Raw genomic sequence first — 14,460 nt, 5'->3', positions numbered from 1 at the left:
CCAGTCTGTCCTAAAGGAAATCAGTCCTGAATATTCATTGGAAGGACTGATGCTGAAGCTGAAGCCACCTGATGCGAAGAGCTGACTCATCTGAAAAGACCCTGATGCTGGGAAAGATTGAGGGCAGGAGGAGAAGGGGATGACAGAGGATGAGATGGTTGGATGGCATCACCGACTCAATGGACATGGGTTTGGGTAGACTCCGGCAGTTGGTGATGGACAGGGAGGCCTGGCGTGCTGCGATTCATGGGGTCACAAAGAGTCGGACACAACTGAGCAACTGAACTGAACTGAACTGAACTGAAATACATACATATATATATATATATATATACACACACACACATATATACACATATATGTGTATTACACATATTTGTTCTCAGATTCTTTTCCCTTATAGGTTATTGTAAAATACTGAGTGTAGTTCTCTATGCTATACAGTAGGTCCTTGTTGGTTATTTATTTTATATATGCGTGTGTGTGTGCTCAAATCTCTTCAGTCCTGTCCAGCTCTCTGAGATCCTATGGACTGTAGCCTGCTAAGCTCCTCTGTCCATGGGATTCTCTAGACAAAAATGCTGGAGTGGATTTCCATGCCGTCCTCCAGGGAATCATCCTGATCCAGAGACCAATCCCATGTCTCCTGCGTCTCTTTCATTGCAGGCAAATTCTTTACCACTGAGCCACCTGGGAAGCTCATTCTATATATAATGGTGTATATATATTAATCTTAAACTCCTAATTTATCCCTCCCTCCTTTCCCTTTTGGTAACCATATGATTGTTTTATATTTCTATGGGTCTATTTCTGTTTTATATCTAAGTGAATTTGCATCATTTTTAATTAGAGTCCACATGTAAGTGATATCTTCTGATATTTGTCTTTCTCTGGTTTATTTGACTTAGTGAGATAATTTAGATCCAACCATGTTGCTGCAAATGGCCTTATTTCATTCTTTTTTATGACTGATTAATATTGCATTGTATGTACAACCACATCTTCTTTATCGATTCAGCTATCAATGGACATTTAGGTTGTTTCCATGTCTTGGCTATTATAAATAGTGCTGCAGTGAGCATTCAGTTCAGTTCAGTCGCTCAGTCGTGTCTGACTCTTTGCGACCCCATGAATCGCAGCACGCCAGGCCTCCCTGTCCTTCACCAACTCCCGGAGTTCACTCAAATTCATGTCCATCGAGTCGGTGATGCCATCCAGCCATCTCATCCTCTGTCGTCCCCTTCTTCTCCTGCCCCCAATCCCTCCCAGCATCAGAGTCTTTTCCAATGAGTCAACTCTTCGCATGAGGTGGCCAAAGTACTAGAGTTTCAGCTTTAGCATCATTCCTTCAAAAGAAATCCCAGGGCTGATCTCCTTCAGAATGGACTGGTTGGATCTCCTTGAAGTCCAAGGGACTCTCAAGAGTCTTCTCCAACACCACAGTTCAAAAGCATCAATTCTTTGGCACTCTGCCTTCTTCACAGTCCAACTCTCACATCCATACATGACCACAGGAAAACCATAGCCTATGCAGTGAGCATTAGGATGCATATATCTTTTCAAATTATGCTTTTCTTCAGGTATATGCCCAGGAGTTGGATTGCTGGCTCATATGGCAATTCTATTTTTTTGTTCTTTAAGGAACTTCCACACTATTCTCCATATTTCTGTACCAGTTTACATTCCCACCAATGGTGTAGGAGGGTTCCTTTTTCTCAATTACCTGTCCAGAATTTATTTTTTGTAGACTTTTTGATGATGGCCGCTCTGACTAGTGTGAGGTGATAATTCATTGTAGTTTTGATTTGCATCACTCTAATAATTAGCAGTGTTGAGCATCTTTTCATGTGCCTTTTGATCATCCCTATGTCTTCTCTGGAAAAAATGTCTATTTAGGTCTTCTGCCCATTTTCTGAGTGGGTGTTTTTTTTGCTATTGAGCTTTATGAACTATTGTATATTTTGGAGATTAATCTCTTGTCAGTTATACCATTTGCAAATATTTTCTCCCATTCTGAATTGTCTTTTTTGTTTATGGTTTCCTTTGTTGTGAAAAATCTTTTTAGTTTAATTAGATCCAGTTTGTTTATTTTTCTTTTTCTTTTCATCACTCTAGAAGATGAATCCCAAAAGATATTGCTACAATTTATATCAGAGTATTCTAACTGTTTTCCTCTAGGAGTTTTATGGTATCTGGTTTTACATTTAGGTCTTTAATCCATTTTGAGTTTAATATTGTGTATGGTGTTATAGAATGTTCTAATTTCATCCTTTTACATGTAGCTGTCCAGTTTTCCCAGTACCACACTTTGAAGAGACTGTGTTTTTTCTGTTGTATATTCTTGCTTCCTTTGAGCCTGTGCTCTGCAACAAGAGAAGCCACCATAATGAGAAGCTCAAGCACGGCAACTAAGAGTAACCCCTACTCACTGCAACTAGAGAAAACCCATGCAAAGCAACAAAGACCCAGCACAGACAAAAATAAATAAATACAAATTAAAAAAAAAAGAAATGTATTAATTAATTTTGTATTAATTTTGTATCCTGTAACTTTACCAAATTCATTGATGAGCTCTAGTAGTTTTCTGGTAGCATCTTTAGGATTTTCTGTGTAGAGTATAATGTCATGAACAAATAGTGACAGTTTTACTTCTTCCAGCTTGGATTCATTTTATTTCTTTTTCTTCTCTGATTGCTGTGGCTAGGACTGCCAAGGCGTTGTTGAATAAAAAGAGTAAGAGCAGCCATCCTTGTCTGATTTTAGAGAAAATGCTTTCAGCTTTTCACCACTGAGTATAATGTTAGCTGTGGGTTTGTCATATGTGACCTTTATTTTGTTGAGGTAGTTTCCCTCAATGCCCACTTTTTGGAATGTTTTTATCATAAATGAATGTTGAATTTTGTCAAAAGCTTTTTCTGCTGCTATTAAGATGATCGTATGGTTTTTATTCTTCAGTTTGTTAATGTGTATGGATTTGCAGATATTGAAAAATCCTTGCACCCCTGGGATAAGTCCCACTTGATCATGGTGTATGATCCTTTTAATGTATTGTTGGATTTGATTTGCTAGTATTTTGTTAAGGATTTTTGCACCTATGTTTATCAGTGATATTGGCCTGTAATTTTCTCTTTTTTTGTGGTATCTTTGTCTGTTTTTTTTTCTAATAGTTTACCTTACAGCTCACTTTTAAAGGTTCCAAACTGTATCTCCTTAGGAATCTACCTGCTAGTTATTTATTCACTAGGCTGCATAGAGCAGTCTTTTAGCAACCATAAACTTTAGGGAAAAATTCTAACTCTTCTGTGATACCACCTGTTTGGGGGAAGTTGGCCTTCTTTTAAGACTTGGAGTTATATAAGCAAGAAATGCTAGAATATAATTCTTTCTGAAAATAAATTTAAATAAACCATAACAATTTTTCACAGGGTTGTAAAGCAGTCTTCCCTATGACCTTTTACTCCAAGACCACATTGGAGATTTTGCTGGCAGGGAAACTTTGTACACTCCCAGGACAAATGTCATGACTGTAGGTGTCTTTCTTCCTGGTTTCCCATAGGATTGTGAAGATGTCCAGTCCCAATCTGAACATTGTGACCTTATTGGGCAGTTGTCTGACTTACAGTAGTGCTTACCTCTTTGGGATTCACAATCAAGGTGCTTTAGTGGGAAGCTCAATGGAAAGTCTCATTCAGGTAGGTGAAATCTTCAATTTTATTTTGAATATCATGCAAATTTTGATAATCTTTAAAATCATCTGCTCCTGTAGGTGTTGGTTATCTTTGTCCTTGGTGTGGGCTCTTTCAGAGGCAAACCCTGGAACCCTGAGTCAGTGAGGTCCACTTTCTGCCCCAGGTCCTCTGTGGACTGAAGCTTTGCAGATCAGAATGTATGGAGAACCACAGAGGTTTCTCTCATGCCTCTTTCTTCTGTTCCTTTCCATCTGTAGATAAGACTCTCCATGTTGTGCATTGGAACCTCCCTGGTGTTTGGCCCCATTCTTGGGAAGAGTTGGCGACTCTACAAGGTGTTCACCCAGAGGGTTCCGGACAAGAGAGTGGTAAGTACGTAGCAAGTACACATTGCTTGATCACAGACAGTAGCTCCATTATTGATTAAAAGCTAGAGAAACTTGTACCAAATTACTGGGTCTGGCTCTTTTATGATGATCTGAAGTTCCTGCCCCTACTTCAAACCTTGGAGTCATGTGGCCTCATAAATTCCAAGGCTGGAAAGCTGTTTGTCAGTGCTATTGGGAGACAGGTCTTTAAACGAAAGTTCTGCTTCATATGCATCCCAGGCCCAGGTACTACTCTGGGGGATGTGTGAGCTGGCCCTTATCTGGCACCAGCCTGAAGGAGAGCAAGATGCCCAGAGGGGCTGTTGCTTGGCATGGGTGTGAGCTGAAAAGTGGGCAGAGGGATAGCGATTACAGAGAAGCTATAGCAAGTAAGCAATTATTCCTGTCTTTGGAGGCCAGTTCTTTTCCATACAAGAAGGCCATGCTCTGTACTAAGAAGGATGGGCCTGAAACAATGAGCAAGGAAGAACATATCCATTCAGACAGAATCAACCCTAGCAGCTATGCAGCAGCCAGATTACCTATGTGTCCCTGACATCAGATGTCATCCTAACCACGTTCCCTCATTTTATCATGTTTCCTGATGGAGCTGCCCAAACCTCAAAGGCTGATCATCAAACCCTTAGGTCGTATCAATCCTGTCCAGATCCAACGTATTACTCAGTTGGAGTTTAATTCTCTGGACTGACAAGATTTTCTTTTAGCAAATCTTTTGTGGTGAATATTTATCAAAAACTCTGCTGTGAATAACCATACATATGAGAAACATTGCCTAAAGGACATCCATGCCTCTAGAACACTAATTCCTCTTTTTAAAAATAGCTTTGTTGTTGTTATTCAGTCACTAAGTCGTATCCAACTCTTTACAACACCATGGACTGTAGCATCCAGGCTTCCCTGTCCACTGTCTCCTGGAGTTTGCTTAAACTCATGTCTATTGGATGGCGATACCATCCAACCATCTCATCCTCTATCACCACGTTCTCCTCCTGCCCTCAATCTTTCCCAGCATCAAGGTCTTTTCCAATGAGTTAGGTCTTCACATCTGGTGATAAATAACTTTATTTAGAGATAATTGACATGCACTGAACCACATATATTTAAAGTGTATGATTTGATATATTTTGACATGTGTATATACTATGAAACGTGGGTTATAATCTGCAAGTCTCCTCATACACCCTTGTCATCTTCCTCTCTTGTCGAATTCTTATATCTCCTATTCCTGTACCCAGGCAACCATTGACCTGCTTTCTGTCACTGTAAATTAGTTTGAATTTTCCAGAATTTTATATAAATGGAATTATACAGTGTGTATTTTTATCTTGTTTCTACTTGGCCTAATTATTTTGAGATTCATCTATGTTGTTACTTGCATCAGTGATTCTTTCCTTACTATTGCTGAGTGATTTTTCAGTGTGTAGATAAAACTGCCGTTGGTTTATCCATTTACCTATTGGTAGGTGTTTGGATTTGTTTCTAGTTTGGGGCTATTAAAAATAAAACTTCTGTGAACATTTGTGTATGAATCTTTGTGCAGACGTATCTTACTTTCATTACTGTTGGTTAAAAACCTAAGCATAATGTGGCAGCCTAGATGGAAAGGGAGTTTGGTGGAGAACAGATACACATACATGTATGACTGAGTCCCTTTGATGTCCACTTGAAACTATCACAATATTGTTAATCAACTGTACTCCAAAATAAAATAGAAAGGTTTTAAAAAAAGCCAAGCATAGAGTGATTAGATCATATAGTAAGTATATGTTTAACTTTTAAAAAAATTGCATGACAGTTTTACAAAGTGGTTGTACAATTTTATGTTCCCATCAATACTATGTGAGTCCCTTTCCTCTACTTCCTTCCCAACATTAGACTTTGTTGGTATGTGTGTTAGTCATTCTAATAAGTATGTGTAGTAGAATCTCATTGTATTTTAATTTCATTTCCCTGATGCAATGTTGACTATATTTTTATATGCTTATTTGCCATCCATATATCTTCTTTGGTGAAGGATCTGCTCAAATCAATCACCTGTTTTTTAATTTAGTTGATTTTCTTCTTATTATTAGCTTTGAGGGTTCTTTTTACATTCTGGATATAGTCTTTTATCAAATGAATATAGGTATCTATACAAGGAAATCAAGAGGAAATCATCTGATTTGCAAAGATTTGCTTCTAGTTTATGACTTTTCATTCACTTAAGAATGTCTTTCAAACAGAAGATATTTCTAATTTTGATGGAGTTCAGTTTCCTACTTTGTTCTCTCATGGATCATGTTTTGGGTATCAGACTTAAGAAACTTGTCTAACCCAAGGCCTCAAAAGTTTTTCTTTTATGTTTACTTCTAGAAGTTTTAAGAGTTTTTTTTTTTTTTTTTTTTTTTACATGCAGGTCTATGATTCATTTTGAGTTAATTTTGAAATATGATGTGATTGAAGTCCATTTTTTATGTATGGATATCCAGTTGTTCTGGCACCGTTTGTTGAAAAGACTCCTTTCTTCACTGAATTACCTTTGCACCTTTGTTGAAAACTATTTGTCCGTAGATGTGTATAACTACTACTAGACTCTGTCTCATTGATGTCATTGTTTGACACCAATACCATATTATTGTAGCTTTATATTAAATCTTGAGTCAGGGAGTATTAGTTCTCTCTCAGTGTTGTTTTGGCTAATCTGGGTTCTTTGAATTTCCATATAAATGTTTGAATCACTTTGCCAATTTCTTCAAATTTCAGCAGAGATTTTGATTGAGATTGTATTGAATTTGTAGATAAAATTATGGAGAACTGACTTCTTAACAATGTTGTATCTTTTAACCCATAAACACAATATATTTCTTCATTTATTTAGGTCTTTTCTAATTTCTCTTAGCAATTTTTTTGCAGCTTTCAGTGAAGGTCTTTCATATCTTTTGTCAAATTTATGTCTAAGTATTTTATATTTTTGTGATATTATACATGTTACTGTTTTTCATTTCACTTTACAATTTTTGTTGCTAGTATATGTATATAATAGTAATACAATTGATTTTTAAGCTGACCTTACCTGCTGCAATCTTGCTAAATTACTTATTAGTTCTAGTAGCTTTTGTGTAGATTCTATCAGATTTTCTGCATAGATGAACATATCTTCTATAAAAGACATTTACTTTCCAATCTCTATGATGGCACTGACTAGAAACACTAGTACAGTGTTTAATAGAAGTGCCTTGAGTTGTTCTTGATCATATGGGGGAAACATTCATCTTAGTCAAAACTAATGTTAATTTTGTTTTATCACAATGTTAGCTTTATGTTAGATATTAGCTGTAGTTTTATCATAATGCTCTTTACCTAATTGGGGAAGTTCGCCTCAATTCCTATTTTATTGAGTTTCTATAAAGAATTATGTTAGACTTTGTCAAATGTGTTTTTTGTATCTATTAACCATATGTTTTTTTCTTTGCTCATATGGTGAATTATATTAAATAATTTTAGGATCTCAAACCAATCTTGCATCCCTGAAACAAGCTCCACTTGGTCATTATGTATTATCCTTTTATGTTGTTAGATTCAGTTTCATAAAATTCTGTTTATAATATTTATATTCATTTCTTAAGGTATGTTGCTCTGTAGCTTTCTTTTCTTATAAAATCTTCACCTGATTTTGGTAACAGAGTATTTGTAGAATAAATTGGGAAGTATTCCCTCCAATTCAATTTCTGGAAGAGTTTGTGTGTAATTATATAATTGGCATAAGTATTTTATAGTGGTATGCTTCCATTTCCCCATCTTCCAATCTTTGTGTTGTTTTTACTTTTACATATGTTACAAGCCCCATACACTTGTTATTAATTTTTGTTTAAACAATCCATTACATTTTAAGGATATTTAAATAGTAAATATCAGTCATATATTTTTCTATGAAGTTAACATTTCCAGAGCTCTTGATTTCCTTGTATAGATACCTATATTCATCTGATATTTTTTCCTTTTGCTTCAAAGTTATCTCACATTCTCATTCAGGTGTGCTAATACTGAATTCTTTCAGCTTTTATCTGAAAAAGTCTGTATTTCACCTTTGTTTTTGAAAGTTACTTTTTCTGAGTATAAGATTCTAGGTTGAATTTTTTTTCTTGAGTACTTTTGAAGATTTCCACTGTTTTCTCACTTGACCTTGTGTCTGATGAGAAATCTGATGTCTTCCTTAGTTTTTTTTCTATACATGCTGTGTCATTTTTTGCTGGTTGATTTGAAATTTTTCTCCTTATCACTAGTTTGGAGCATTTTAATTCAGCAACTAATTCGTTTTTCTTATAAAAACCATGAATCATGTAACTAGTTGTGCTTCCTTCTTTTCATTGGTTGTCAAAAATGCAGAATTGTGTTTCTGCCCCAGTTCTTGAATGCTATGTGCTCTCCTCACCAGAGCATTCATCATAATTCTCCTTATTATCTCTTTTCCCTAATATTTTTCATCCTATTGCTATATACATTTTTAAAATTTTATTTTTCTAACCACAAAAATAACACAGTCTCTTTGTATTAAATCAAATGATTCACATATGTTTGAAGGAAATGCTAGTAGTCCCTCCTCCACCACCATTGTCTCTCAATCTGACCCTCCAGGTTAATGGTTGTTCATAGTTTAATATGAAAGTTTCCACATCTCTGTATGTGCTTGTATAAACATATTTAGAAATAATAGTGTATTTATTTTATAATATTCCTTGAATCCTTTGTGGGAAAGTCAGGATATGGAAAGGGCAAAGAAATGAAAACGATGATATGAACATAGAATCACTGAGTACACTTCATGTCTGTATCATCTTTGATGGCTGGCTTTGAAGTCCATTTGGAAGATTAACCCAGGAGCCTTTAGCTCAGAGCACACAGAACACTCTAGACTCCGTGTTGTATAGCCAGTGAGCAAAGGAAAGTTATGACCTTAACTCTTTTGCAGATAATCAAAGACCTGCAGCTTCTGGAGTTGGTGGCAGCCCTGGTGATAGCTGATGTGATCCTGCTCATGACTTGGGTGCTGACTGATCCCATCCAATGTCTTCAGATTCTCGGTGTCAGTATGACGGTGAGAGACCCAACCCCTGGAGAATCTAGTTCCTGAACTGGAGGGACTGGCTTCTGTGAGTACACAGAGGTCTTTCTCCCAGGAGCATTCACTGTGTGGACATCCTCCCAACAAGAAGATAAATGACCCCTAGAGGATGGCAAGTCGGGAGTTGTGGCTGCCCTGAACACCTACCCCTTGTCTGCAGGGTCTGCTGCTACTCCCGCTACTCCTCCCACCCCAAGTGTTCTGCGGCATCCGCTGAGATGTCAGCACACAGGAATCTGCCTGGCAGTTAACTCCACTTCCACATTATCAATAATGAGAACTTACAGAGTTGCCTTACCCAATTGTTGAAAGGTAAAGGATTCTGAAGGGTTCTTTGGAGTCAGTCAACCCTGGTTCAAATCCCAGCTCTACCACTTACCAGCCATGTGTCCTTGGGAAAGTTATTTAACCTCTCTAAGTTTCTATTTCCTCATAAGTAAAATAGAGATAATAATACTAATACTACCTATTTCATAGGGCTGTGATGAAGATTAAGTGAAACAGTACAGGTAAAGAATTCAGCTGTGCTCAGAACATAGTGTTTAATTAATAGGAAGCATTATGTCTTCAGCCTCACAAAGGGGCTGAGGAATACAGTGGGATCTTGACGTGCAGATTCAATATTGAAGTTTCAACTATTAACAAATAGCAGGAGCAGGATGTGAAATAATTTGTAATTTTTCTGCACGGATTTGAATCACTGTGGTAGTAAAGCACATAAGAGGAATAAGCCCTCCTGGCCCCAAGCATCCACATGTTAGCCCAACTTGGTTGTCTTTTCCTCTAATTCATAGCTACTCTCATTTGGATTATAATGGAGTCACCTAAGCTAGTTTTTACATATTAAAGGAGCTGTAGAGGAGCTCACAATCCAGAATGTGTACAAAGATCGGCTGTGTATGTGTGTTCCAGAATGTGTACAAAGATTGGCTATGTAACTGTGGGTGCCCTCCTGACCCTATGTCCCTCCTAGGTGACAGGGAGAGACGTGTCCTGCTCTCTGACCAGCACACACTTCTGTGCTTCCCGGTACTCCGATGTCTGGATTGCTCTCATTTTGGGATGCAAGGTTGGTAACCTTATCTCCTTGGGATACTATCTCTCTGTTACCAATAAATGGATATGAAGAGGAATTACAGGAGTTAATGAGGGGATTCCTGCGAAGTCTGACTCAGTCCCTTCCTAGCTGACCCTGAACCTCATTTAACCTCTTTGAGCCTCGGTTCCCTTATATATAAAACGAGGATGATTTACCATCATCTCAGAACGGTTGTGAGTTTTGAAAGGGTTGATGCATGCTGAGTTTTCAACCACTCCTGGCCCATAGTATGAGCTTAATAAATGAGTAGATGTTTCATTATTATTCTTCCACTGCCCCCGCAACCCCTAGCGGTTCTAAAAGCACAGTGCCTCTCTCGTTCTTCGAGCCCCTGTGGAAGAGCACATCCTCCCTGGCACAGAAACTCAGCTCTTCCCCCATAGCAACTCCCTCTGCGACTCAACTTGATTTATTTCTCCAATGCCTTTCATGTAATCCCATTTCCATTTTATTTTACTGCAATATATTTCTATAGGACAAAGAAAGAAAGGAGAAAGAGTGCTGAGCATCAGGAAGCTGACTAAGCCAGGACCCCATGGGCTCCCTGGTCGAAAAGCAGTTCTGGTGGAGGACCACAAATCTGCATATTAAGTCCCCCAACCCCCCACCCAAGCCTGCCAACTGCCCCCTACCCCACACTTCTCAGCAGTGAGAGCGAATGACACAAATATCGGATGTGAGTCACTCAAATATGAGTCCTGCACATATAGATGCTTTATTCATACCTCATTATTTTTTGTCAAGAATTTTAATAGAGTTAAAACATTTTAATAAAATCAGATTGAACATTTCAAAACCATAGAGTTAATTTTACTAACCTTTGATTAAATTGCTAATGATATAACTCTGCCAAATGCCACCTGATAATGTCAGTTATCCAGAAGTCAGGCCCTACTGGCCTGCTGACTAGTATGTCCTCTAGTCATTGAAGATCTCAGGGTGGCCACGATTGGGGCTCTGGCCCCCTTTGGACACTGAGCATTTTGGGCACCAGATGACATCTCTACTGAGCTGACTCCTTCACAGCAGGCACAGCCAGTCCTCCAAGCAGTTGTCTTAGGGCCATCCCTATAGATGGAGGTGGTCAGATTGTGTGATTTCAGGGTCCCTGGCAGGTAATCTGCTGATACCTGACCTTACTTTTATTATTAGTTCTCCCTCTAAATCCCCATCATCCCCACCCACTTCCTCCCCCATGGCATCTTCACATTCTATATCATAAAACATGGATATTTGGGAACTTCCCTGGCAGTCCAGTGTTTAAGACTCTGAGCTTCCAATGTAGGGGGCACAAATTCAGTCCCTGGTCAGGGAAGTAAGATTCTGCATGCCTCATGGCATGGCCAAAAAACAAAAATAATACACAACAAGAAAAACATGGGTATTTGTATGCTTGCCTTAAATCTCCCAACCACACTGAACTTCTCAAAAGCTAGAACCATGACTTCCACTTGGCAACACCATTTCCCTCCCTACAGCTACCCCTAGCATGGAGCTTTGCCCCTAATCAAGCAAATCTATATATTGAATCTATATATTACATATTATTGAATCTTTATGTCATATATTATTGATTAGAGCTTTGATTTCTATTTAAATGTAGCTCCTTCTAGGAGAAGCAGCACTTTAAGAAGCTGTGAGCCATTTTCTGTGTAGTACAAATGAGAAATCTGAGAGCAGGTTTACATTCATGACAAAGAAGAAAGAGTAGGGCCCTGGGCTCCTGGGGGCGGGGCAGGGAATGTCACAAAGAGGGTGAAGGGTATAGATGAGGCTGTTGCTGCCTGTGCCTGTCTCCCGGTCCTGTCCAGGTCCCAGCCAGCCTTTGTTCTCTTCTTTTTTCACTCTCCATCTCCCATAAACACCCACTGGCACAGAGCTGCTAGTAGCCTATAGAGATCCTTTGTGTAAATCAGAAAAAGGCATCCCTCTGGGCAGATGCAGTCTTGCAGGTGCAGGGCTTGGCAAGCAGATGGTGCCTTTGGGAAAATTAGAAAAAAGAGCGCCTTCCTTTGGTGCTGCCCCTGCCATGGCACATGCTTGACAAGTGGACCACAGGGCTAGTTCAGCCTCTGCACGCCTCTCAGCTCCATGCAGTGCAGAACCACACAGTGGATGCAGCATGGTGCACCCACTGCCCTCCCAGTGCCTGGCAGCTGGTTCTGTGGGGCTCCTACCCACCTGTACCACCCTGTCTTATACCTCATCCTGGAAGAGTCCTGTCTGATAGTTGACTTGCTGACCTCCGATAAACTAATTCTCAGAGAAGGAGAGGAAAACGAAATTTATTAAGCACCAAGAGGTAGTGGTGGTGCTGTTAAGCACTCTAAGAGTAGTCCCTTGTGTTATCTTAGTCAGTTCTCCTCACAGCAATGCTTTAAGGTAGTTATTATTATTCCTTTTTTACAGGTGAGGAAATCAGTCCCATCCTATTGCTCTTGGCCCCAAGCCCGGTATTTCACTTCTCTAAACCTCTGGTTCTTCTGTCCATCTCCAGGGCCTGCTGCTGCTATATGGGGCCTACCTGGCTGGCCTGACTGACCACGTCAGCTCTCCTCCTGTAAATCAGTCTTTAACCATCATGGTTGGGGTCAACCTCGTGGTACTGGCTGCTGGGCTGCTTTTTGTGGTCACCAGATACTTGTACTCCTGGCCCAACCTGGTCTTTGGACTCACGTCTGGAGGTATCTTTGTTTGCACAACCACAATCAACTGCTTCATCTTCATTCCCCAGGTATGCTTTAGGGAGAATTTGGAGGACCAGTTCACCCCCTCATTCCAGAGACTTCTCTGGGCATGACAGATTGTTTACTTTGTTTCCTAGTGAGAGTTTTTAGGTGCTTTTGATTAGAGAGGCAGAGGGAAGGTGGGGATCCTAGTGAGCTGGCTCCCTCTGTTCTTCCCTCCCCAGTGGGCAAGGAGGGCGGACCAGGGTAGCCAAGCAGTGGCACCATTTTCATGTGAGGGGCTGCCTCACAGACTTGCTTTTCTACCCACCCTCCAGGCCACTTCATGCAGCCCCAGTCCTCCCTTCATTACCACTGAGCCAAGCTAATGCCACCCTCCCTTCATCTTGATGATGTCATTTCTTATACTAGCTTGGAAATGAGGAACCTTTCCTTCTTTCCTGTTTGCAATTGCACATTCACCAAGAAAAGCACATTTGGATCTTTATGCAATTTAAAATGCTTTTTCTTTCATTTTATTAGAGGAAAATACAGAACATTCCTTTTTACAGTAAGGAAAAATAAAAACTAAATTAAAAATGTGTTTCTTATTATGAGGATTAAGAAAAAAATCAAACAAGGGAGGAAGATAGAAGGAGAAATATCCAGAGGGCAAAGAGAAAGAAAAGGAGTCAGAGAGAGAAAGATGAAGGAATCCGTAGGCTGTGAAAGGAAAGTGATGTTAAATTACTCACGTTATGCCCCAGGGTACCACTGAGCCATGTTCATCCACATTAATGAACTTGGCATTAGGCACTTTTCCTGTGTCCCTTCTGGTTCTCTTCCTCCTGAGGCCTCCCTCATCCCACAACTCCCTTGGGATCCCATCCTGATGCCCTTTGCAGCTTCCAGTTGTCCATGAATGACTTCTCCATGAGGGAGCTAACTGGTAATGAAAGTGTTGGCTGATGCAGGGTTACAGTGTATTTATAAAAGGGAAGCATGCACTTTGAGACATGATAGTGTGAAACAGGCAGAGGCCTTTGCTCTTCTTCCCTTTCATAAATTCTCATTAAAATACTCAAGAGAATAAACAAATATGGAAAAATCTATAGCAGTAGCACTAAAAATCAAGGATGGGCATTGCTTCTGAGCAAAAAACTGGAGGAACTTTTGCTGAATCTTAATGTTATCAGAACTAGACTGAAGGAACCCATTGAGACCTGGATCTTGTTTGTCTGGGATGTAGCAGAAAAGGGCTTTGAAAAGCCAGGGCTCTTCCTCCTTGTGACATGGGTAAAAGAGTGGGGAGACTTTTAGAAAGCCGATCCCTTAGGCCCTCTGGTCAACATTGTTGATGGGTAACCCATCCATCCATTGCCAAACCCTTTCTTCCTTGATTGCCTCTACTCAATAGGCTGAAAGAGCTGAACACTTACTTTGCCAGCCTCCCTTATTGCTGGGTGTGCCCATGCAACACAGTTTTGAACACTAAAGATTTTCTGGGAGGCTTCTG

General features: G+C 39.6%; 1 protein-coding gene across 3 annotated transcripts in view; it reads left to right on the top strand.

Annotated features, from left to right (window-relative positions):
- GPR156 (G protein-coupled receptor 156) overlaps positions 1-14,460 on the top strand; it is a 108,696-nt gene that overhangs the window by 74,917 nt on the left and 19,319 nt on the right. For all 3 annotated transcript variants that reach the window (XM_024991005.2, XM_015471544.3, NM_001205643.3), the window contains 5 exons: positions 3,557-3,692; positions 3,947-4,057; positions 9,027-9,152; positions 10,153-10,248; positions 12,776-13,012. In XM_024991005.2, coding sequence (XP_024846773.1) covers positions 3,557-3,692; positions 3,947-4,057; positions 9,027-9,152; positions 10,153-10,248; positions 12,776-13,012 — 706 coding nt within the window. The remainder of the gene's footprint in view (positions 1-3,556; positions 3,693-3,946; positions 4,058-9,026; positions 9,153-10,152; positions 10,249-12,775; positions 13,013-14,460) is intronic.

The sequence above is a fragment of the Bos taurus genome, chromosome 1 (assembly GCF_002263795.3).
Source record: "Bos taurus isolate L1 Dominette 01449 registration number 42190680 breed Hereford chromosome 1, ARS-UCD2.0, whole genome shotgun sequence".
NCBI classification, from domain to species: Eukaryota; Metazoa; Chordata; class Mammalia; order Artiodactyla; family Bovidae; genus Bos; species Bos taurus.
The sequence above is the reverse complement of the archived record's forward strand: the minus strand, read 5'-3'. Positions and strand labels throughout refer to the sequence as shown.